We start from the raw sequence: 23,220 nt of genomic DNA, 5'->3' as shown, positions 1-23,220 counted from the left end.
AAAAAAGCATAGGTCACTATAGATGACTACTGAAAAATACATGTGCCACCATGTAAAACTTAAAAGTTATCACAACAGTGCAACTTGCTATAGGAGTTGGAAACATTTATATCTAGAAATAAATAAAACATTTGTGACCTTTATAAAATAACTTAAGGAAGACTGGTTGTAGTTTATTTATTATGCAAAAGTAATTAGGAAGTTACATGTAAGGAATGAAAGAAAGTACCACCTAATTTGCACTGAACACCTGAAGAGCTACAGGATTAAGAAAAATTCTCTTTAGCCAAGACAGTACTCTTAGGACTAAACTTGTTCTAGGGCGCCTGGGTGGCTCAGTGGGTTGAGCCTCTGCCTTGGGCTCAGGTCATGATCTCAGGGGCCTGGGATCGAGGCCCGCGTCAGGCTCTCTGCTCAGCGGGGAGCCTGCTTTCTCCTCTCTCTCTCTATGCCTGCCTCTCTGCATACTTGTGATCTCTCTCTCTCTGTTTCAAATAAATACATAAAATCTTTAAAAAAAAAAGAATAAAATAGACATAGCTTTTAAAACATTATGAGACGTTAATACCTTTAAAGCCTCCTTATGCCTCTTTCAGACTGAATCTTCCTCTCAAGAGTTAACCACTAACTTGAATTTTTTGATATGTGTCTGCTTTTTATAGTTTTATTTTTCCTTTCAAATTATTTTTTGTACTTTTAATATGTCTGCTTTTAGAAACTCTACCAAAAGAGAAATCTGTTGATCTGTTTTAGAATAGGATACTGAGAAGCAAGCTCATTAGGACTGTGATCTTACGTAAAATGTGACAGATTCTAAGAGAAGGCCAGAAGGGTTCTCTTTTGAATAAGTCCTATAATGCATTATGGCACCTTCACTGAGACATCTATTTTGTCTGTTAAAAGGCCTTTTGAATTTATTTACTGCTGCTTAAGATTGTTCCAGATGGATGGGAATGCCAAAGAGATAACCCTGTAATTCAAGTGTTATATAGCTGAAGGATTCAACAACTAAAAGATCCTGAAGTGACATTAATGGTCATCAAATCCAACCTCTCCACTCCCTAAAGAAAAAATGAACCCCCCAAAAGTTTGAGTGATGTGTTTTAAGTCACAGAATTAACACAGAATTAAAAAAGAGCCAAGGTTGGCATTCAAGTCACTGAGACCAGTGGTTTTCAAGTAGGGACCCCTCAGCGGGTATTTGGCAATGTCTGGAGTCATTTTTGTTTGTCACACTGGGAAGGTGCTACAGGAGCCAGGAATATTGATAGACATCTTCTGATGTACAGGACAGCTTCCCAAAACAGAGTCATCTTGCCCAAAATATCAACAGTTGTGAGGTGGAGAAACCCTAACTTAGAACTACGCTTCGTCAGGGGCGCCTGGGTGGCTCAGTGGGTTAAGCCTCTGCCTTCAGCTCGGGTCATGATCTCAGGGTCCTGGGATCAAGTCCCGCATCCAGCTCTCTGCTAGCAGGGAGCCTGCTTCTCTCCACCCCCTCTCTCTGCCTGCTTCTCTGCCTACTTGTGATCTCTCTCTGTCCATGAATAAATAAAAATCTTAAAAAAAAAAAAAAAAACCTACACTTTGTCAGATATCTGTAATCGACTGTTTACTTAATACAAACATTCTGAGAAAAGCAGTGTCAAAATAGGTTATTTCCCTTTAGTTAAACATTCACGCAGATTTAAGGGTCCAGTTTGATTCCCTATAAGATGGACTACATTAAATAAAAAAAATAAAATATACTCACCAGGAGCCAAAACCCAAGGGTCTCCTATCATAATCTGGCAGCTCTGGAGCAATCTTACATGCCTGTATGTTCAGGTACTTAAATATGTGAATTTTGCCTTTAATACATATCTAAAAAAAGTAACACATACACGCAACCAAATTATTACTCATCCGAAATGTAGGTGTTCCCTGTTAACAATCACAATCAGCTTTTTATTTATTATATATTAGAAACAGCAGGCATTTCTATCAACTACATATAGTGATATTAAAAATCAAATACTCATTATAACATATTATTAGTTATTCTATGTGTTTAAGTGATATAAATACAGATTTTTTATTTTCTGGTCAAGAATAATTTTCAGTAACATATAAAATAAGTAACTTATGATTATAAACACTGAGAGAATACTAAATAAACTTATCACCCTGATTAGTTAGGCACAGTCAGGGATTTAAAGCATTGTACCCCACGGATTACACAGGCAACTTTTGCTTTCAGAAATTCAACAATCATGCACAATTATGTTTTGAATCCTACTTTCTGTAAGAGAGAAAAGCAGAAAGATTAATTATTAAAATTCTATTTCTGTTGACGGAAGTCAAAATACAAATTCTTTAGGATTATGAGATCCTTCTATAGTTATGAAGGTTACTCATAAAGCTTTATAGTTGCCATCTAGAGGCCTGAACAAGACCATCATCAACTATAGAGTTCAAATGCTACAGTGAAAAATATAGGCTGGCATGTGTTGTGATGAGCAATGGGTGTTATATACAACAAATGAATCACTGAACACTGTATCAAAACTAATGATGTACTATATGTTGGCTAACTGAACATAATAAAAGAATAAATTAAATTAAATTCAAAAAAATACAGGCTGGTAAATTTTTTCAGATTATGGGATGACTGGAATCTGTATGTAAAGTTACCTTATAATTATTATTAAATAGTTTCATATCTGTCACTGATAAACAAATGACCAAACTGACTAAATGAGGAACTTAAGATTTTAGAAAATAAAAAGGTACAAAAACAATGGTCAGAAGAAACGCACTGATAATCTTTAATTCTGAAAACCAAGTATTTTTATGTGTCTCTCATGTTTACATTGCCTACATGCAAATTTTACTAGAAAGAAATTAACTCAAATTATATTAGAAAACTTCAAGAAGAACCCTTCAGCCTAAAAAAGTAAGTCAATTTAATGAAAGCCGAAACACTTCTGGAAATATTACCTGCCCTTCTTCCCATTTATTCAGGGCTTCTAAAGAATACATATGTGTGTGAGTTTATTTTAAAAGAATTTCATTTCCAACAAAAAGATAAATGCATAGAACTTCAATTTGTAAATTCACCCTTTGTTGAAAAAGTTTCCAACATACTTCAGACCCACTAGAGTTTACCTGTGCAGGAGGAGACTGTAGTGGATTGTTATCTAGGGTGATCATCTGTAGGTGCCTGAGGTTCCGATAACAAACAGGGATTGCTGTAATTTTATTGCAGGAGAAGTCTAATCGTATCAATGGCAGTTCTGCCAGCTCTGCAGGGTGATAAGAAGGAAATGAACAATTCATGATATTTCAAAACTAGACAATTTTTACAGGAGCTTCTAGTTAAATAATAAGAAATTTAATGTATTTATCTCCTTTCTTAATAATGAACTAATATTGTAAAATGAAATCTAGTTGTTTACAGATGGGAATACTAGTGAAAAGCGCTCACAGAACTACAGAAACCAGAGGCCTGATACCACAGAAACGTAGGCATAACCAATGGATTAGATGATAGTGTGTACAAAGAACAAGTTAAATGCCTAAGTTCCCAACCTCAACTCATGCAGCACAACCCCTCTCCAATCACCACAGGGGTCAGTAAGTTATTCTCTAGTGAAACCGAATCAAAAGCCTTTGAATTCAGGCATCTCAGGCACAATGGAAAGTCAGGATGAGCTGCCGGTTGAAAATGGAGGATTTAAGAGGAAGACTACGCAGTGAAGAGACCTCAGCACTTTCCTACCCAACCCCATCCCATCCTTAGCTCTTGAATGCCTGTAGCCAGTCCCCTCTTATCTATGGGGGATATGTTTCAAAACCCCCAATGATGCAGCAACTGCAGATAGTACCAAATCTGATATATACTATGATTTTTCCTATATATACATACCTGTATACATATACATGATAAAGTTTAATTTATGAATTAGGCATGGTAAGAAATTAACAACAATAACTAATAATAAAATAGAACAATTACAATAGTGTAATAAAAATTACATGAATGTGGTCTCTGTGCTAGAAAAGGAGGGAGGAATTAGCCATAGGCACATAAAAAAAACTAAGCAAGAACAAAACAAAAAAAGATGAAAACAGCAACAAAAATAAGATGTAGAAAAAAGAAATAAAATCAGAGTACATCAACTGAATTGGCAGGGAACAACATTTATATAGTTGTAGTAACATAAACAATAATACTTTGATCAAAAGTTGTGATAAAACTACATTGGGAAGATAGTAGGAGGGAAGTAAAGCTATGATCGTGATAGTGTGTAAGAAAGTTAAACCATCATCTATCAGATCGCCTGGATGGCTCAGTCAGTTAAGCATCTGCCTATGGCTCAAGTCATGATCCCAGGGTCCTGGTATTGAGCCCCGCATCAGGCTCCCTGCTTAGCAGGAAGCCTGATTGTCCCTCTCCCTCAGCCTGCTGCCCTGCCTACTTCTGTGCATTCTCTCTCTCTCTAATAAATAAATACAATCTTAAAAAATAAAAATAAAAAAAATAAACAGTCATCTACCATAACAGGAGCTGACATAAATGTCAAGACTGATAAATCCAGTAAAGCTGTTAAAGCCTGCTATTTAGAAATATGTTAGCAAATGCTAGTGGAAATAGTCAAAGGCAGAAAAGGTAGATGCTTCCAGACATTAAAACTGGGGAGGTGGAGGGGTGCCAGGTGGCTTAGTTGGTTAAACGTCCAACTCTTGATTTCAGCTCAGGTCATGATCTCAGGGTCATGAGATAGAGTCATGTGGCAGCTCCACACTCAGCACTCAGCAGGGAGTCTATTTGAGATTTTCTCTCTCTCTCTCTCCCTCTTCCCCTCCTCCATGTCCACATGCAAGCACACGCTCTCTAATAAATAAAATCTTAAAAAACAACAACTGGGGAGGGAGATGGTTGAGGCAGCAGAATGCTATTATTGATTTTGAACTTTTTATACTCAACTTTCTGAATGATGTTTTTTTATACTATTTTATACTATATATATTTTTATATTATTTGACTTTCTGAGCAATATATTACTTTATAACAATTAAAATTTAAAATCAAAATGGCAATAAGAGACATACGTCTTATCTACCAAACCACCAATTAATGAACACGAACTTACACACTAACATATGTAGCTACTGGAATAAAGCTTTCTTCCCATTTCAGTTTAGCTGAATATGTTGAGATTACAAGATAAGCTTTAAAGCCATTTAAAATTATATGTGTGACTCACCATTTTCTTGTAACATATATTTAAATTTTGATAGAGAAATAAATTAGATGATAGAACTATTAGACTATAACTGTCATTTAAAACTCTGAATTTTCATTTTCACTAAAATCCCAATGTTTTCATTAATTGATTTTGTAGTAAGTCCATATTATTGTATTAATAAGCCTTTTTTAAAAGATCAATCACCGTAAGTGGGTCCTGAGTAGAAGGGTAATCTTGGATAGAAATTTTGGGTTATGAGACCTATGGCATGATTTTGGTCAGTTCTGCTGGGGGCCTTCATTCATATTCCTGAGGGGGTAAAAGTAGACCCAGGAGGAAATGAGGAAGGGCTCTAAAAATAAAAGGTGTAGAGGTTACTGAGTAAGTGAGTAAGATGAAAGTTATGCAGGATTTTGGCTAGTCTGACCACACTAAGTGTATAAAAGTGGACTAAATGGTCACTTACTGAGACAATTTGACATCTAAAATGTCCAAGTCACACTTGTATGAACTAAAAATTTGTTAGAACTAAAAATCATACTGGATTAAACTGGTGTTAACATTTGGATTCCACGGTGAAGCAAAAGTTTCATTAGTTATTTCATTATTTACTATACAAGTCGATTTTTGTAGAAGAACCTAGAGCATCATAGTCATGAAAATACCTTCTGAAGGACAGAGGTAAGGGAAAGTGGATGGGAGTACAGATGACACAGGAGTTTCCAGGAGCTGATCACTACTTTGGCTGGATATTCATTGCTCTCATTTATATATGAAATTTTCCACAATAAAATTAAAGAAATATATACTCTGATCTAAGTTCTCCCCATTTTTCATTTCTTCTTATGGCTTCTTTCACGAATTCATATTTTGAAGGACTGATAAATTATTCTTAATTTGTTTAATCATTTTTATCATTTAGATACATATACCAGAGCCTATAGTAAGCCTAAGAGAACCAGCCTCCCAGTGCAGTCTCTCACTGCATTCATTATTCATTCTATACATCACCTCATTAACTAGCCACAACCATTAATTAGCCTCTATCTGAACATTTCCAGGGAAGATTAAGTTCAAGTTAAGTCTATTTTAAGTCAGAGCAAATTGCAGGAATATTTTTCATTACACTAAACTATTTCCTCATCAAAAACATGATCTATTTCTCCCAATAGTTTCAAGTACTACAACTTTCAGGGACCCTACCTTGCATTATTAATTAATTCTGACACGATCTAAAAATACAATCACTGGTTAATAGTTATTGGAGTTTTTCACTGAAGACTCTAACTTTAAAATCTGTAAGGAAACAGGAAACATATAGTAGCTGAACTACTGTATTTCAAACGTTGCCTATAACTCGTATACATTTTTGTCTTGTACCTATCAGTCTGAGAGATCTTCAAAATAAAACAAGAAATAACAAAACAATTATTTCAGTTTCTTACCTTCAGGCAAACGTACTAAGTGGTTTCTTCTTATATTAAGGTCTCTCAAGGCCTCCAAATTACCAATTTGGGAAGGTATTGTTTGAATTTCATTGCAGCTCACATCCTATCTCAAAAAAATACAAGGTAAAGAGTTGTTCTAATATTACAAATTTGTCCACTTTAAACCATGTGTAAAATGAGGTTTCATAAAGTAATACTTATGATCTGTCTTAACTGTAAAAAAAAAAAAAAAAGATTCTGTGTCCCCTTGTTAATTCTAAAAACGTAGAGGCTTCTGACTGATTTTACACATTTTATATGGATCTACACTAATTTTATGAGCAGAACAAAAATTAAATGACAAGATATGGACAGAAGGCCTAGGATCAAATCAAATGAAAATTCTAGTGAAAAGGTAAATTAGAAAAAAGTATAACAACAGATCTATTTAGGACAATATTTTATACGTGTTCTTTTTAGAAGAAAAAACAAAACAATAATAAAAATTATAATGATAAAATTAATTGAAAGGAACTCCTATTTTCAAAATACCAGCTCACCTGCTCAAGAATGTAAAATAAAAATGCACTGAAGAGGGGCGTGTGGGTGGCTCAGTTGGGTGACCGATTGCCTTTGGCTTAGGTCATGATCCTGGAGTCCTGGGATTGAGTCCCGCATCAGTCTCCCTGCTCAGCAGGGAATCTGCTTCTCCCTCTGCCCCTTCCCCTCTCATGCTCCTTCTTTCTCAAATAAATAAATAAAATCTTTAAAAAAAATGCATTGAAGACAGCTCAAAAAATTCTTTATCAAACTGAAAGTGAGGGAAAAAAAACTGAAGTACACATAACTCATAGGCCATGGAAAAAATAGACATTGCTCTATTGGCATCTGTTCAAGCTGGTACCAACACAAGTATTATGTGGGCCTTCTGGTATATTGGTCAACATCTTGATTCCACTAGTTCTGAGAAGAGGCTGACTACAGGTTCCAAGACTGACAAATTCCCTAATTCTGAGACCAGCCAGAAAAATGTATAACATTTTTCCATGTATAACAGCAGGAAGTTGTCTAGGTTAATAAAAGCTCCAAGATGCCACATTAACACTTTAGGATATGAGTTAAAAGACAATATTAATAGACTTACTATTTGAAAAGACCACTTACCAAAACTTCAATAATCTTCAAACATTATTTTTACATTTTCCCATAATACTTTTAGAGAAAATATTACTTTACTTTTCCTACCAATTAATGACTGAAGTAGAATCAGTAGCTATACTTTTTAGTCCAATGCTCTGGGCATCAAAGTTAAAAGGAAGAGAAGTTGAAAGGATAGGGAAAACTGAACCTGAGCCAGAAGGTAATAGTAATTTATAATATTTCTCTTGGAAAATGTATATCTTGAAAGACTGAAGTTTACTTTCACTTAAAAATGAAGGGAAGGTGGGGCGCCTGGGTGGCTCAGTGGTTAAAGCCTCTGCCTTCGGCTCAGGTCATGATCTCAGGGTCCTGGGATCGAGTCCCGCATCAGGCTCTCTGCTCAGCGGGGAGCCTGCCTCCTCCTGTCTCTCTCTGCCTGCCTCTCTGCCTACTTGTGATCTGTCTGTCAAATTAAAAAAAAAAAAAAAAATGAAGGGAAGGGTGGCTCAATCAGTTAAGCCTCTGCCTTCAGCCCCGCATGGGACTCCCCACTTGGTGGGAAGTCTGCTTGTCCCTCTGCTTCTGCCCTTCCCCCTGCTTGTGCTTTCTCTCACTCTCCTGCTCTAATAAATGTATAAAATCTTTAAGGAAAAAAAAAAAAATGAAGAGAAATAGCGGCACCTGGCTGGCTCAGTTGGAGAAGTATGTGACTCTTGATCTTGGGGTCTTTAGTTTAAGCCTCACGTTGGCTATAGAGACTACTTAAATAAATAAACTAAAAAAAAAAAAAAGGGGGAAATAAAGGAAAAAAGCAATAAGGATGTTGTAAAAACATGTTCTATTAAGTAGAAATCAGGAGCTTTGGGATTATTAATTCTCACTCTGGGGCGCCTGGGTGGCTCAGCTGGTTAAGCGACTGCCTTCAGCTCAGGTCATGATCCTGGAGTCCCTGGATCAAGTCCTGAATCGGGTTCCCTGCTTGGCAGAGAGTCTGCTTCTCTCTCTGACCCTCCCTCTTCTCATGTTCTCTCTCTCTCTCTCTCAAATAAAAAAAAAAAAAAAATAATTCTCACTCTGGCACAAACTATACGACTGAGGGTATCGATTTACCTCTTCTGTAGAAAGCTAAAAGCTCCTTCTACAAGATACAGCTTAGGTATTTATGATTCAATAAGCAGATACAGAAAGTTCTGAGTTGAAAAGTCAGAATCTGAATCACAAGCAAAATTTACTGTTAGTTCATGTTAATAACCCAAGCTCTGAAGAAATGCCAACAAACTTGTATTTTGGACTTTATTTCCTAGATCTTATTGTCTCTAAATAAATAGTCTAAATACTCCAGATTTAATATATTTGTGTATTTTTACATGTGACCTTTTATATTCATAATCCACCTGAAAAAAAGAGAGAGCTAATGTGTGGTCCAGTTAAATTACATGTGTATTTTTTGTTTATGATGTCTATCTTTGTTAATAAACCTACATGAAACTATCCTTCCAAATCTCAATGGATATAATTGTATTTGACCATTTCAGAAATATAAAACATGGGCTCTGAAGTTAAGGTAGGTTGATTTCAAATTCTATTTCAGTTATGGAACCTTGGGCAAATTACCTAAGTGCTACTTTCCTCGGCTTTAGTATGATAATTATAATACTTAATTCATAATGTTACTGTGGTGTTTAATGGGAAAAGTTCCATTCCCATGCCCAGAATATAAGTACTCAAGAGTAACAAGGAGTAGTAAACGAAAGTCAAGCTTCTCAGAAACCATAAAGCAGTAAAGAATAGCTTACTTTATAGAAGGAGAGGGGTGCTAGAGATAGCATGTGAGACAAAAAAAATAAGCCTGATCTTTGTAGTGCCCGTTCCCCCTGTAGGGGCTAACCAAAAATCGGAACACTGACACTATTAAGATTTTTAAAAATTCAAATGCATTATTAACATATCTCAAAAGTTTAGTAACATGGAAATAAATGAATACTGGTTAAAATTTAATTCTAATGACTTTCTTCCAGTCCACGTGGGCCTATTAGACTTGCACTTTAAGTACTTTAACTCTGTCCTGAAGCACTTCAATACTGATCAACCAGCAAAACTTCACTATTCATACCTGAAGAAAACTAAACAATACGTACCTTAATAATGGGTCTTTATCACATGACAGATTATGGTATGACTATGGATATACATACATGTGGGACAGTGAAAAAGTAAAACATTAACTTACAAGTTCTGTTAAATGTCTGAGATGTCCAATTTCCTCTGGAAGTGACACCAATTTGTTATTACTAGCAATTAAGACTTTCAGTGGTAAATTACACAAGTGCACTGGTAACGTTGACAGTTGGTTCCGACTAAATGGATAAGTAGAAAAAGAGAGGAGTAAGAACCCACCACTCAAGAAATTTCCATCTTTCCTATTCTACACTCAGTAAAGTGACAAACCTAAGTCTTGGAAGAAACAAACAGGATATCAGATTTGGATTCTGGCCTCCATTTCCTCACGTATCACCTTTGTGATTTTAAGCACAGCATTATTCGTTTTTTTACACAGATTCCTCATATGTAAATTGAGGATCTTAATAACTCTCCTACCTATCCTACAGGACCCTGTACCATAAAACTCCTTTGTAAATAATGATGTGCTATATAAACACAACATTTGTTACTTATTTAAATTACTGTTATGAATGATAAAGTGATTTAAAAATACAGTAGATGACTGTTATCCTTTCCTGTCTTCCAAACAAGAGTTATAAACATAAAAGTAGTTGTATCTACTTCCCTCACCATTACATACATTATAATCAAATGTATATATAGTTCTATGGAAAACAAGTGACAGGCTGTGATTTCAAATATGTCACGCCAGCTGAAGTATATGTATATAAATCTTTTATGGGGCACTTGGGTGGCTCAGTTGGTTAAGCAACTGCCTTCGGCTCAGGTCATGATCCCGGAGTCCCCAGATCGAGTCCCACATTGGGCTCCCAGCTCCAAGGGGAATCTGCTTCTCCCTCTGACCTTCTCTCCTCTCATGCTCTCTCTCACTGTCTTTCTCTCAAATAAATAAATAAAATCTTAGAGAAAAAAAAGAAATCTTTTTTATATATAAAAATATGCGAAATCAGTACTGAAAGTACACATCTATCATTAGGATAAAAATAAGTTAAAATTTTACTTATATAGATTTAACCTTTTCATCTCTAGGGTCAGTTCACCCCATTTCCAAGACCTTTTGCTGATATGACTAATATAGATCATGAGCCTTTAAAACTTTTTCAATCAATAATTCTATTCCAGGATGCCTGGGTGCCTCAGTCAGTTAAGCATCTGCCTTTGGCTCAGGTCATGATCCTGAGGCCCTGGGATCAAGCGCAGGGAGCCTGCTTCTCCCTCTCCTCCCCACTTATGCTCTCTCTATCTCTGTTGCTGTCTCTCTCTCAGATAAAATCTTAGTAATAATAATAATAATAACAATTCTATTCCTAGACATTTATCTTAAGGAAAGAGAAAGATAAACATTTACATACAAGAGTCTCTGCCAGTATTACTTTTATCATGGCAAAAACCTGAAATAAACTAAATATCTGAGAGGGAAAATGAGTTTTAGAAGTATATAAACTATAGAATAAAATCTTTACATACAAAAATATTTCCAAAGAGTATATCATGCCAAGGGGAAAAATCTCATTTAGAAATTTGATTGAAAGCCTAGAGAAAAAGGAAAACATCACCTATAATTATAACTCAGATACAACATTTTGATGAATTTTCTTTATACTTTTCTACATTTGCTCATTTTTTTCCAGTGAACATTTATAACTTTTATAACCAAAAAAATAGTCAAAGAAGTATTCCAAGATATGAAAAAATAGAAAGGAGTTAAATAAATGCATTTACACATTCAGAACTTAGTACACAAAAATGCAAAATCACAACAATGAAAGTACTTTCAGATCTATTCTCAAATGATAAAGCTTATTTGAAAATGTAATTGAAGAATCACTACAAGACTACTGCAAGCCTATCAGGCCAATGACCCTTATAGTTTGTTAATTATTGCAAAGCTAAAGGCAAAGGGAGAAAACTAGAAGCACATAGGAAATATTGTTAATTCAGCCTAAGAATGAATATGAATAGATAATGTAAATATGAATAGATAATGTAAATTTGATATGAATAGATAATGTAAATTTCAGTGATACTGCAGATATAAATAGATAATGTAAATTTCAGTGAAAGGGAAGAGAGAACTGAAAATACCATATAAAACTAAAAATTAAAACAAAAAAGAAAGAAACAGCATCCTTACCTAATATTTAAGAATGTTAGAGCTTGTAGGTTTAGAATTGCCTCTGGTATATACCGAATACAATTTTGGTATAAGTTGAGATTCTCGAGAGAAACAAAATGACATGCTTCTATGGGAATCTCTGAGAGACGATTTCGTGACAGATCTGAAAGAAAAAATAAATTAAGTCTTAAGGTCAAACATTAGAACTTATTTTACCAAAATGTTAGATAAATAAGCAGGTTTCATGATTGTCTGAATTCCCAAGAGTTTCCATTGTGAAGAATGGTCCAGAGTAAACATTCAAATATTTATTATTCAATTGAAAAAAACATGTTAACATACTCCTCTCCATCTTTTTGCTGGGAAATACTGATTCCTTCTGAGTCCCCACATATACTTAAAAAATAAAACCAGTATTTTTTTGCAAGTAACACAAATTCTAAGGCATATCTATCTACAATTACACCAAAGATCATACTAAGTATCAAATATCTTAGGAAACAAATAGATCCTAAAAACCACCTTCCCAAAAGCATAGACAACATTCTGGGATTTAAAAAAAAACAACAACACAAAACTTAAAAAAAAAATACTGTCCCCCCCCCCTTTTAAGATTTTTTTATTTATTCATTTGAGAGAGACAGAGAACAAACAAGAGCATGAGTAAAGGAGATGGTCAGAGGGAGAGGGAGAAGCACACTCCCTGCTGAGCTGGGTGCCTGACACGGGCCTCAAACCCAGGAACCCTTGATCATGAACTGAGCTGAAGGCAGATGGTTAACTGACTAAGCAATTCAGGTGCCCCATTATACTGCCCCTTTCTTTACCGTCAAAGATTATCAGGGTCATGTCAAAAGGAGTCATGTCAAAAGATTTGCTTCTAGGCCAAAGATGAGACAAATCTCAGCTTCAATGGAGATAATAACTGCAAAGGACTCAAATGTATCACATATGTTGAATTATATTAGTTTATAATGACATCTCCCCCTTTCCCCCAAAAGATGATAGAGAACCCATTCATTATCTTGTAAACTGATAAAGGGGAAAACATTTAACTTGCCTTTCCTATATGAACTGTATTACAGAGCAACCAAAAAGATGAAATGTCTGTAGAAGTGTTCGCCTTATAAATAAAAAATGATAGAATGTCACCATTTTGCAACCAGCAATGAATTAATGGATCTAGAATTGAGTATTAACAGCTTTTTTTAAATAATTTTTTTTAATTTTTAATTTATTTGACAGAGATCACAAGTAGGCAGAGAGGCAGGCAGAAAGAGAGAGGAGGAAGCAGGCTCCCTGCAGAGCAGAGAGCCCGATGCGGGACTTGATCCCAGGACCCCGAGATCATGACCCGAGCTGAAGGCAGAGGTTTAATCCACTGAGCCACCCAGGCGCCCTATTAACAGCTTTTTTTTTTTTTTACAACAAGACAATCAGAAATTGTATGCCTCCCTCTGGAAGAATAGAAAATCACTACGGTCTGCCAGAGGGACAGAAGCCACATCTACTGAAGCTTTTGCTAACTTTTAGGAAATGGAGAAGACAAAGGCATCTGCTGAAATAAAGTCACTCTATCATTATCCATTTAGATCTAGTTAAATATACTGTGAGATTCACTTGCTTACCACTGTTTTCTCTCTTCTTCTGCCCTATCTCAAAGTCTCTGTTGGCAATTATTGGTGAGAATCATTTACTGAGAACTTCTCCTAAATGGAGGACTTGTATTACTGTGTGTCCACAAGTATCTTGCTTTCACCACAACATGTGAATAATACCTGCTTAGGTATAGGCACAGGTCCTTTCTTAGGAACCCTGTAGATGTTATTTTACTACCATCTAGCTTCCAGGGTCACATGGAGTAGTCTGGCACATATACGATGATTTTTTCCTTTGTAAACAGCTTGTTTTTCTTGTCTCCCCACCATCCTCAACGGTCTGGTCTGGAACTCAGCAGGCTCTTTCAGTTTTTCTTCAAACCAGAGACATGCTTGCCTAGTATAGCTTTAGTTACTGCACCTCCTCCATTTGTTCTCTCTCCTTCCATAGACACATATATCTATATCTATATCTTTATCTATATCTATATATATACCCCCACTGACTACCCCATTTGGCTATACTCTTCTACTCAATGTTCCAGACCAGGAATTTGAGTCTCATCAATAACCACCCTTTCCACAAGTTAATATATAAAAAAGCTCCCCGTTTTTTGTTTTCTTTTATGCTATGATTAGAAGCATGTCTCTTTGTTTTTCTTGAAAATCTAAGATAATTTATTTTGTTTTGCCTGTTAAATCTGTCATCTCCTCCAGTTTCTACTTCTGTTCTATTTCACTGAAATCACTTGTTCTAGATGCAATCCTTGTTCATCCTGTCTCCGGCTGCTGGTTGTTCCTTTAAGTGAACTGTTTTCCTTTGCCATTCATGGCTTGCATCATGTCATCTCGGAGCTCATCCTTCAAGCTGCTCGGAGTCCCTTGAAAGGCAGTTAACACCAAAATTGTAGAAGCAACCTCTACAATGGGATGGAAGTAAGCTTTTACTCAAGGGCACAGTTCTTTCTGAGGACTCCAAAATTCTGATAATTGCCCCACAGGCTTTTGCCTCTTGTTTTCATTTGGATCACATTATATTCCCCAAACTCACATATTTCCTCTAGGCCCCTCCAGCCTACATGCCTCAGAGCTGTTTCACTCTCAAGTGATAGTTAGTAACTGAAGTTGGGAAACAGATCACTATCTTGCCAAAATGCCTCCCCATATTGTATTCATTAGGAAAGTTTTAATGCCCTAGTTAACAGAGAACATCAAATACTTAAGACTAAAAATTTCCTATAGAATCACACTATAGTTTCTTTCATACTAAATGCAGTAAGAATTCTTTTTTATCAATTCCTATTTAAATTTTATTACTATAATTTTAAAAGTTGAAGAAATGAGGAGTGCCTGTCTGGCTCAGTTGGAGGAACATGTGGCTCTTGATCTCAGGGTCATGAGTTTGAGGCCCACATTGGGTGTAGAGATTACTTAAATACATAAACTTAAAAAAAGTTGAAGAAATTAAAGAAATTAAATTCATTGCAAACTGCTCCTTATTTAAATTTAACCCTCCAAGATGACAGCTCCAGGCAACAGATTAAATTTAGGCAGGGATTACGCTTAAACATGATTCAAGCTTAAATTAAACCTTAAACATGATTTAAGCTCAGCCTGTTACGCATCTGCCTTTGGCAGGTCCTGGATTCCAGCCCTGCATCAGGCTCCATGCTCAGCAGGAAATCTGCTGAGTCAGCTTCTACCTCTCTCCCCACTCAAGTGCTCTCTCTCAAATAAATAAATAAATAAATAAATCTTTAAATTGCTTAAAATCCAGAAAAATGAAACAAATAACTTCCAACATTTTTTTTATCCCCATGTTAAGCAGGGAAAAAAATAACAGCAAGATATACACTAGGCTTAGACGCATTATCAATAAATGGGTACTCCTTAATTTTTTAATATTTAGCAAATTTAAGACATAATCTATTTTTGAAAGCAGAGTTTTGGATAAGGGTTCTTACAAGTTCTTCCACTTAAATTGTATTTTTATTTCAATTTGGGAAGACAAGTAGCTACTTCCTTATGTTAACTAAGTAATTTTTTACATGCTATAAATCTATGATCATATTACAGAAAATACTGCAAAGTACTAACGGTTTATAAAAAATATTTTTTGTCACACTCCCTCAAGGAAGAAATAATTTTATAATCAAAGAAACGTGTTTTAAAAAGCCTTCATGGGTGCCTGGGTAGCTCAGTTGGTTAAGTGTCTGACTCTTGGTTTCAGTTCAGATCATGATCTCATGAGTTGTGAAATCCAGCCCAGGCTCAGCAAGGAGTCTGCTTGAAGATTCTCTCCCTCTGCCCTTACCCCCACTTGTGTGCTCTCTCACTCTCTCTCTCAAATAAATAAATGAATTTTTTAAAAAGCCTTTAAGAAATAACCTTCAGTTTAAAAAATTATGGGTATGTAGTATTCTTAAAACTCTTTTTCTGGTAATAAAAGCAATGATGCTAACTTCATATGGAGAGAAGACTGCATAAAACATATACACATTCAAAGAAATAAAAATATTGCCAGTACCCTAGAAGCTCCAATGTAGCTGTTCCTGATCATAATCTTTTCCCTCTCCAAAAGAGAAACTAATCTACTGATTTTAGTGATAATCATTTCCTTAATAGTTTTAACACTTTACAATTTTTAGTACTAACTACCTACTGTTTTGGAGATCAGAAGTCAGAAATAAGTCTCCTTGGGTTAAAATAAAGGTGTGTTGGCAGGGCTACAGTTCTTCTGGAGATTTAGGGGAGAATCTGTTTCCTTCTATTTTCATGTAAGGTGTATCCTGCAGTAGTTCTTCATTTTCACTGTCTTCATAGTTCTCTTCTATATAAACATGCCACAGTTTATTTGCTTATCCTACTACTGATGAACACTTCAATTACACATTGATCTAGATGAATATCTAGGAGTGAAAATGCCATGTAATAAGATGAGATCTTCAACTTCACAAGAGAATGACAAATGGTTTTCCAAAGTGGTTGCACCAATTTACACATCTACTAGCAGTGTGGAAGACTTCTTGTGGCTTCACATCTTTTCCAATACTTATTATTATGAGATGTCTTAATATGTTTATTATGCTTTAAAGATTTTCATACAGTGGCATTTCATTGTGATTTTAATTTTCATTTCCTTTATTATTAATGAGGTACTACAGCTTTTCATTTGTTTATTGGCCATAGATTTCCTTTCTCATAAAGTCTTTTGATTTGTTGGAGATCTTTATAAATTCAGAATATGAATCTGGTATCAATTATATCTGCTGCAAATCTCTTCCCCCACTTTGTGGTTTGAAGTTCCACACTCTTTGTGGTATCTCTGATGACAGTCTTTAATACAGTAAAATGTCTTATTAATCTTTTCCTTTATGGTTAGTGGTTTTTACAGTTTTAAAGGAAAACCTTCCCTTAAGTTTATAAAAAGATATATTCTTCTGAAAGTTTTATAGTTTGACCATCACATTTACTATAGCAGGTATTGTTTTTCTAGTATGATATGAAGTAGGAGGCCAATTTCAATTTTTCCTACAGGGATATCCATTTACCCCAGTGACCACTATTGAAAAGATCATCTTCCCTCCTATTATTTGCCAATAACACCTTTGTCATATACCAGGTGTCTATATTTGTATGGGTCTATTTGAAGGCTAATACACCACACTATTGTCAGTATTACTCAATCTTAATTACTACAGCTGGATAATAATTCTTGCCATCTAGCAGAGTGATGTGTTCCTAAACCGCTAAGGTATTCCTACCTCATCGTTCTTCAAGTATTTCTTGGCTTTCTAGGTCCTCTGCATCTCCTTTTAAACTTTAGAATGTGCTTGTTTAATTTCATGAAAACACTTGCTGGAGATTGCAGTGAGTCAATATCAATTTGAGAAGAAATAACACCTTTACAATATTGAATTTTTCAATCCACAAACATCTCCACTAATTAATAGAAGTCACCTTTAATTTACCTATTAATAAAGTTTCATAATTTTCCTCAGGAGGGTTTTACACATTGTTTACTTGCTTTATCCCCAGTTCTATTGAGATGATAAGATTTTTATCTTTACTTATATTAATGTTTTATAAGTATATTAGATTAGAAATATTTTCTAGTTTCCATTATGATTTCTGTCTTATCCTGTCAGAAATGTATTCTTTAATTTCTGAACATGTAAGGACACTCTAATTAACTTTTTGTTGATTTCTAACAACTTTATTACACTAAAAGAATACTCTTGGGGTGCCTGGGTGGCTCAGTGGGTTAAAGCCTCTGCCTTGGGCTCAGGTCATGATCTCAGGGTCCTGGGATTGAGTCCCGCGTCTGGCTCTCTGCTCAGTGGCAAGCCTGCTTCTTCCTCTCTCTGCCTGCCTCTCTGCCTTCTTGTAATCTCTGTCAAATAAATAAATAAAAATCTTTAAAAAAGTACTCCTTATGTTATTTCAATCCTTTGATATTTGTCTGCATTTTCTTTATGGATCAGCATATGGTCCATTTTTATAAATATTCTGTGTGAGTCTGAAAAGAATGTACTCTACATTTCTACATTGCACATAATGTTCTAGTTAGGTCTATTAGGTCCTATTTGTTTGACTGCATTGTTCAAGGCTCATTTTTACTTTTTTGGGGCAGTTTTTTAATATCAACTGCTGAAAAAGGTATATCACAGTCAGTCTTCTGTTACTATTGCTATCTTGTCTATTTCTCTCTATAATTCTTGGGATTTTGTCACTGTGTTCCTATGAAATTTTAAATTATTAAATTTTTCTGATAAATCAAATTTTTATAATTCTTATTTTTTTTTTAAGATTTTTCTTATTTCACAGAAAGAGAAACAGTGGAAAAGGGAACACAAGGAGGGAGAGTGGGAGAGGAAGCAGGCTTCCCCATGAGCAGGGAGCCTGATGTAGAGTTTGATCCCAGGTCCCTGGGATCATGACCTGAGCCAAACATAGACACTTAACTGACTAAGCCACCCAGGTGTCCCTTTAAGTTACTTCTTTTATTTCTAGTATTGTTCTTTGCTTTGAAATTTCTTCATTTGGTTGGTCTAGTGGACTGATTTTAATGTGACTCCCATGATCCCTGTTCATGCCCTTGTATAACAACCCCTCCAATTGAGTATGGGTAGGACTTCATAAGTAGCCAATATACATTTGACCCTTGAACAATGTGGGTGAGTTAGGAGTGCCATCCCCCGACACAGCTGAAAACTGGGTATAACTTTTGACTCCCTCAAAACTGAACTCCTAATAGCCTACTGTTGATCAGAAGCCTTACCAACAGCAGAAACAGTCAATTAACATACACCTTGTATGTTATATTATATACTGTATTCTCACTATAAAGTAATTTAGAGGAAAGAAAATGTTTAGAATATCTTATGGAAAATACATTTATAGTACCATACTATAAAAAATCTGCATGTAAGTGGACTCATGCAGTGCAAACCTATATTGTTAAAAATCAACTTAGACTTTCCTTTAACCAGCAGAAGATTGCAAAGGAGATGTATGTTATTCCTGTGGTTATATCCATCTGTTTCTCTCTGTTGCAGCTTTGAAGAGTCAAACTATCATGAATTTTACCCCTGAAAGGAAGTAAATTCTGCCAACAACCTGAAGGAGGCTGGAAGCAGACCCTTCCCTAGTCAAGCCTCTTGATGAAAACACAGCCCCGGTCAACACCTTGATTGGAACCCTGCTGCAGACCTAGCTAAGCTGTGCCTGGACACCTGATCAGATACCTGATCCAAAGGAACCATTAAGTTCTTTAACTGCTAAGTTTATGATAGTTTGTTAAAGCACAGGGAACAATATAGTTAATTTATCTATAGAATATCTTCAACACTTCTCAATCATTATGTTTTGAACGTGTCTCTTATAAACAGCATATAGATTTTGCTTTCTTTTTATTGCCCAACAATCTTTATCTTTTAACTGAAACACTCTATATTTAACATAATTACCCAGTGTATTTGGATTTTTATTTTTTATTTTATTTATTTTTCTTTAAAGATTTTATTTATTTATTTGACAGACAGAGATCACAAGTAGGCAGAGAGGCAGGCAGAGAGAGAGGAGGAAGCAGGCTCCCTGCTGAGCAGAGAGCCTGATGTGGGGCTCGATCCCAGGACCCTGAGATCATGACCTGAGCCGAAGGCAGAGGCTTTAACCAACTGAGCCACCCAGGCACCCTGTATTTGGATTTTTAAAACGGTCATGTTATTTCTAGCTCTTTGATTATCTACGCTCTTTTCTTTATTGCTAAAATCTCAATTATGTTCAAAACAGTGAGGTACTCAGCTAGAACACAGACTCAGTTTCCAATTTTTTTAATCACTCAAGTTCAAACTAGTGGAATATGAATATAGAATTTAACTACATTTGACTTACTAATTAATGTAGGAACATATCATTTACAGGCAGTGTCTTGAGTCCCCTATATTAACCAAATGCTTCAAAAGACCTCATGTTTTTCTGAAGAGGGGAAAAGACTTCTCAGCTTTGAGAACTATCTTTACACAATAATGCCAAAGAAATGCTATATATTTGCAAATATATCAGTTTTTCAGTATTTTCTATCTCATGATGGAAATGCTTTTGTCTATTCAGTTCCTTAGGACAGAATTCTGGAATCACTTTTTTCTAATCTAAACCTATCAACAAACACTATCAGTTTATTGGCCCAAATGTATCTTGAACCCATTCATTTCTCTTTACCTCCTCTGTCACTGCCTAATCTAAGACTCAAATAAAACAACACATGGAAAATTATTTCATAAACTATAAAACACAAAGAGGCACACATAAAGCCAGCTTCCTAGGGTTGAGAGCAATACAACAAAAACAAATAACAAAACTCCCCAAATTATATGGAATTGTGTGAGGTCAGAGTGCAATATAATAATTTATGATCTTTGGTCACCAAAATGAAGCAATATTGCATTCAGTATACCCTACTTCTAAAAGGCAAAAATGCAGAAAACATTTACTTAATGATTTACATTAAAATGTTTAAAACAATTTCCTTATCTTTCAGTGAGGTTAAATAAGCACAAAGGTTAGTGTATCTTTGTGTTACTAGAGTAAGCTTTTGATTTCACACATACTCACAAGATTAGTTATTGTCACACAAACCTCCTAAGTTTCCAACTCTGTGTCTGTGTAATCAATCTTAGCTTGTTTTCTAGACTGCTAATTCAATTGAGATTTGCCAAGTGCTACAAAAAGCCACAAGCTGGATAATAAACAACTTTGCAATTAAGCTATTAAGTTACTTCTATGTATCATATCCTGCATGTGGCCTTGATCTTTCACTAGCCATTATCTTTTCTTCTAATGCTAGTAACATGAGCCAACAACTATACCACTTTGGCGCAGACCTTGGATGTATTATTCAGTTGAGCAAAGCATAAAAAAACCATTTTGGCCTGATAAAAATATGAGAAAATTTTTGGCTAAAAGATAAATCATGAAGTCTCAATAACTAAACTAAATAACTAAACTAAACTAAATAACTAAATGTTTCAATAAAAAAGTTCTAGCGCATTATGTTTGTAATAAAATGCCCAATTATTTTCCATATTTATGAAAGTCTTACCCTCAATGTCAAATTCACCTCAGAGATACTGCTGAGTTTTAAAATAATATGTTAAAGAAATAAGCCTAAAAAAATACTAAAAAGCATCCTAAATATTAATGGAAGGGGTGTTTAAGAATCTAGATTCATACACCAAATATATTCATACACCCAATATATTCATACACCAAATATTTAATGAGTCTCTTATGTTATAAGGGTAGGAACTATGTCTGCTTTGTTCAACTCCATACAATTAGCACTCAGTAGTGCCACTGCACATAGTATGGAGCTCAATAAAATATTCATTCAAAAAATGAGCAAATAGGGGCGCCTGGGTGGCTCAGTGGGTTAAGCCGCTGCCTTCGGCTCAGGTCATGATCTCAGAATCCTGGGATCGAGCCCCGCATCGGGCTCTCTGCTCAGCAGGGAGCCTGCTTCCTCCTCTCTCTCTCTGCCTGCCTCTCTGCCTGCTTGTGATCTCTCTGTCAAATAAATAAATAAAATCTTTAAAAAAAAAAGAGCAAATAAATGGATAAAACAAAAACTGTCAACTCAGAAACGAGTAAGAATCAGTCCTCCCTTATCTATAGAGCTTCAGCTACAGTAAGACTGTAACATGATTAACATAGCTAAGAAAGGCCAAATCACAATTTTATCTTCCTTAATTTTTTTGCTATTTTAAAAAGTATTACATAACCTGGATTGAAAATAACTTACTTCTAAACAAGTACTTACATAAAATGAATCAAATTCAACTTTACAGGGAAAAACTGTTATGTCTATCAAACTATAGATAAGTATCTTAGATTTATTTATTTAAGAGAGAGAGAAAGACAGAGAGACAGATAGCGGGGGGAGGGGCAAAGGAAGAGGGAGAGAAATCATGGAACAGACTCCTAGCTGACTGTGGAGTCTGACATGGGACTCAATCCCAGGACCCCAAGATCATGACCTGAGTTGAAATCAAGAGTCGGATACCGGGACGCCTGGGTGGCTCAGTTGGTTAAGCGGCTGCCTTCGGCTCAGGTCATGATCCCAGCGTCCTGGGATCGAGTCCCACATCGGGCTCCTTGCTCGGCAGGGACCCTGCTTCTCCCTCTGCTTCTGCCTGCCTCTCTGTCTGCCTGTGCTCGCTTACTCTCTCTCCCTCTGTCTCTGACAAAATAAAAAAAAAAAAAAAAAAAAAAAAAGAGTCGGATACCCAGGTGCCCCAAATATTTTATAATTTTTAAAAAAAGGCTGAAATAGGTTACAGCTGTAAAAAAGTGCTTTAGGTATATAAAATATTAACACTGGACCTTTGTTCCATTTTGAAATATAAAATGTTTTTAACTTATGATATTCCCTTTCTTCCTATTTATAAAAATTACATGCACATTGATTTATAGTCCTATTTGCTACATGGATGCAGATTTTCATCTTATTTAAAGGGTTATAATCCATTATAAGCCAGATTTGATTACGAGAACCCCTGTATCTTTTTGATATGCCATTTTCATTTTTTTGAGCATTTCCTCATATTCTAACACAACAAGATGTTCCAGGTTTTTTTTTTTTTTAAGATTTTTATTTATTTATTTGACAGAGATCACAAGTAGGCAAAGAGGCAGGCAGAGAAAGAGGAGGAAGCAGGCTCCCCGCTGAGCAGAGAGCCGGATGTGGGGCTCGATCCCAGGACCCTGAGATCATGACCTGAGACGAAGGCAGAGGGTTAACCCACTGAGCCACCCAGGCGCCCCAAGATGTTCCAGGTTTATCTTGTAAGCTTCCATGTCCCAGTTCTGCAATCAGCGATTTCTCTTTCACCCTTGTGTAACAAACTTCTGTGGCAAGTTACATTTGGAGGATGGGGGTAGGAGACAGAAGGGAAAGCCTCCAACCCCTAGGAAAGTTACAGAATAAATGGTTGTTGGGGTTTTTTGTAAGCCACCAAGTTTAT

At 35.6% G+C, this 23,220-nt stretch overlaps 1 protein-coding gene across 14 annotated transcripts in view; it reads right to left on the bottom strand.

The window, feature by feature from the left end:
* LRCH3 (leucine rich repeats and calponin homology domain containing 3) overlaps positions 1-23,220 on the bottom strand; it is a 136,688-nt gene that overhangs the window by 76,046 nt on the left and 37,422 nt on the right. For all 14 annotated transcript variants that reach the window (XM_032869415.1, XM_032869414.1, XM_032869417.1 and 11 more), the window contains exons 2-6: positions 12,117-12,261; positions 10,029-10,155; positions 6,677-6,782; positions 3,148-3,284; positions 1,754-1,863 (exon numbers count right to left, since the gene is read on the bottom strand). In XM_032869415.1, the coding sequence (XP_032725306.1) occupies positions 1,754-1,863; positions 3,148-3,284; positions 6,677-6,782; positions 10,029-10,155; positions 12,117-12,261 (625 nt within the window). The remainder of the gene's footprint in view (positions 1-1,753; positions 1,864-3,147; positions 3,285-6,676; positions 6,783-10,028; positions 10,156-12,116; positions 12,262-23,220) is intronic.

Source organism: Lontra canadensis, unplaced genomic scaffold, assembly GCF_010015895.1.
Source record: "Lontra canadensis isolate GAN:19392208 unplaced genomic scaffold, GSC_riverotter_1.0 scaffold38, whole genome shotgun sequence".
NCBI lineage: Eukaryota > Metazoa > Chordata > Mammalia > Carnivora > Mustelidae > Lontra > Lontra canadensis.
This window is presented reverse-complemented; position numbering and strand designations above follow the sequence as displayed.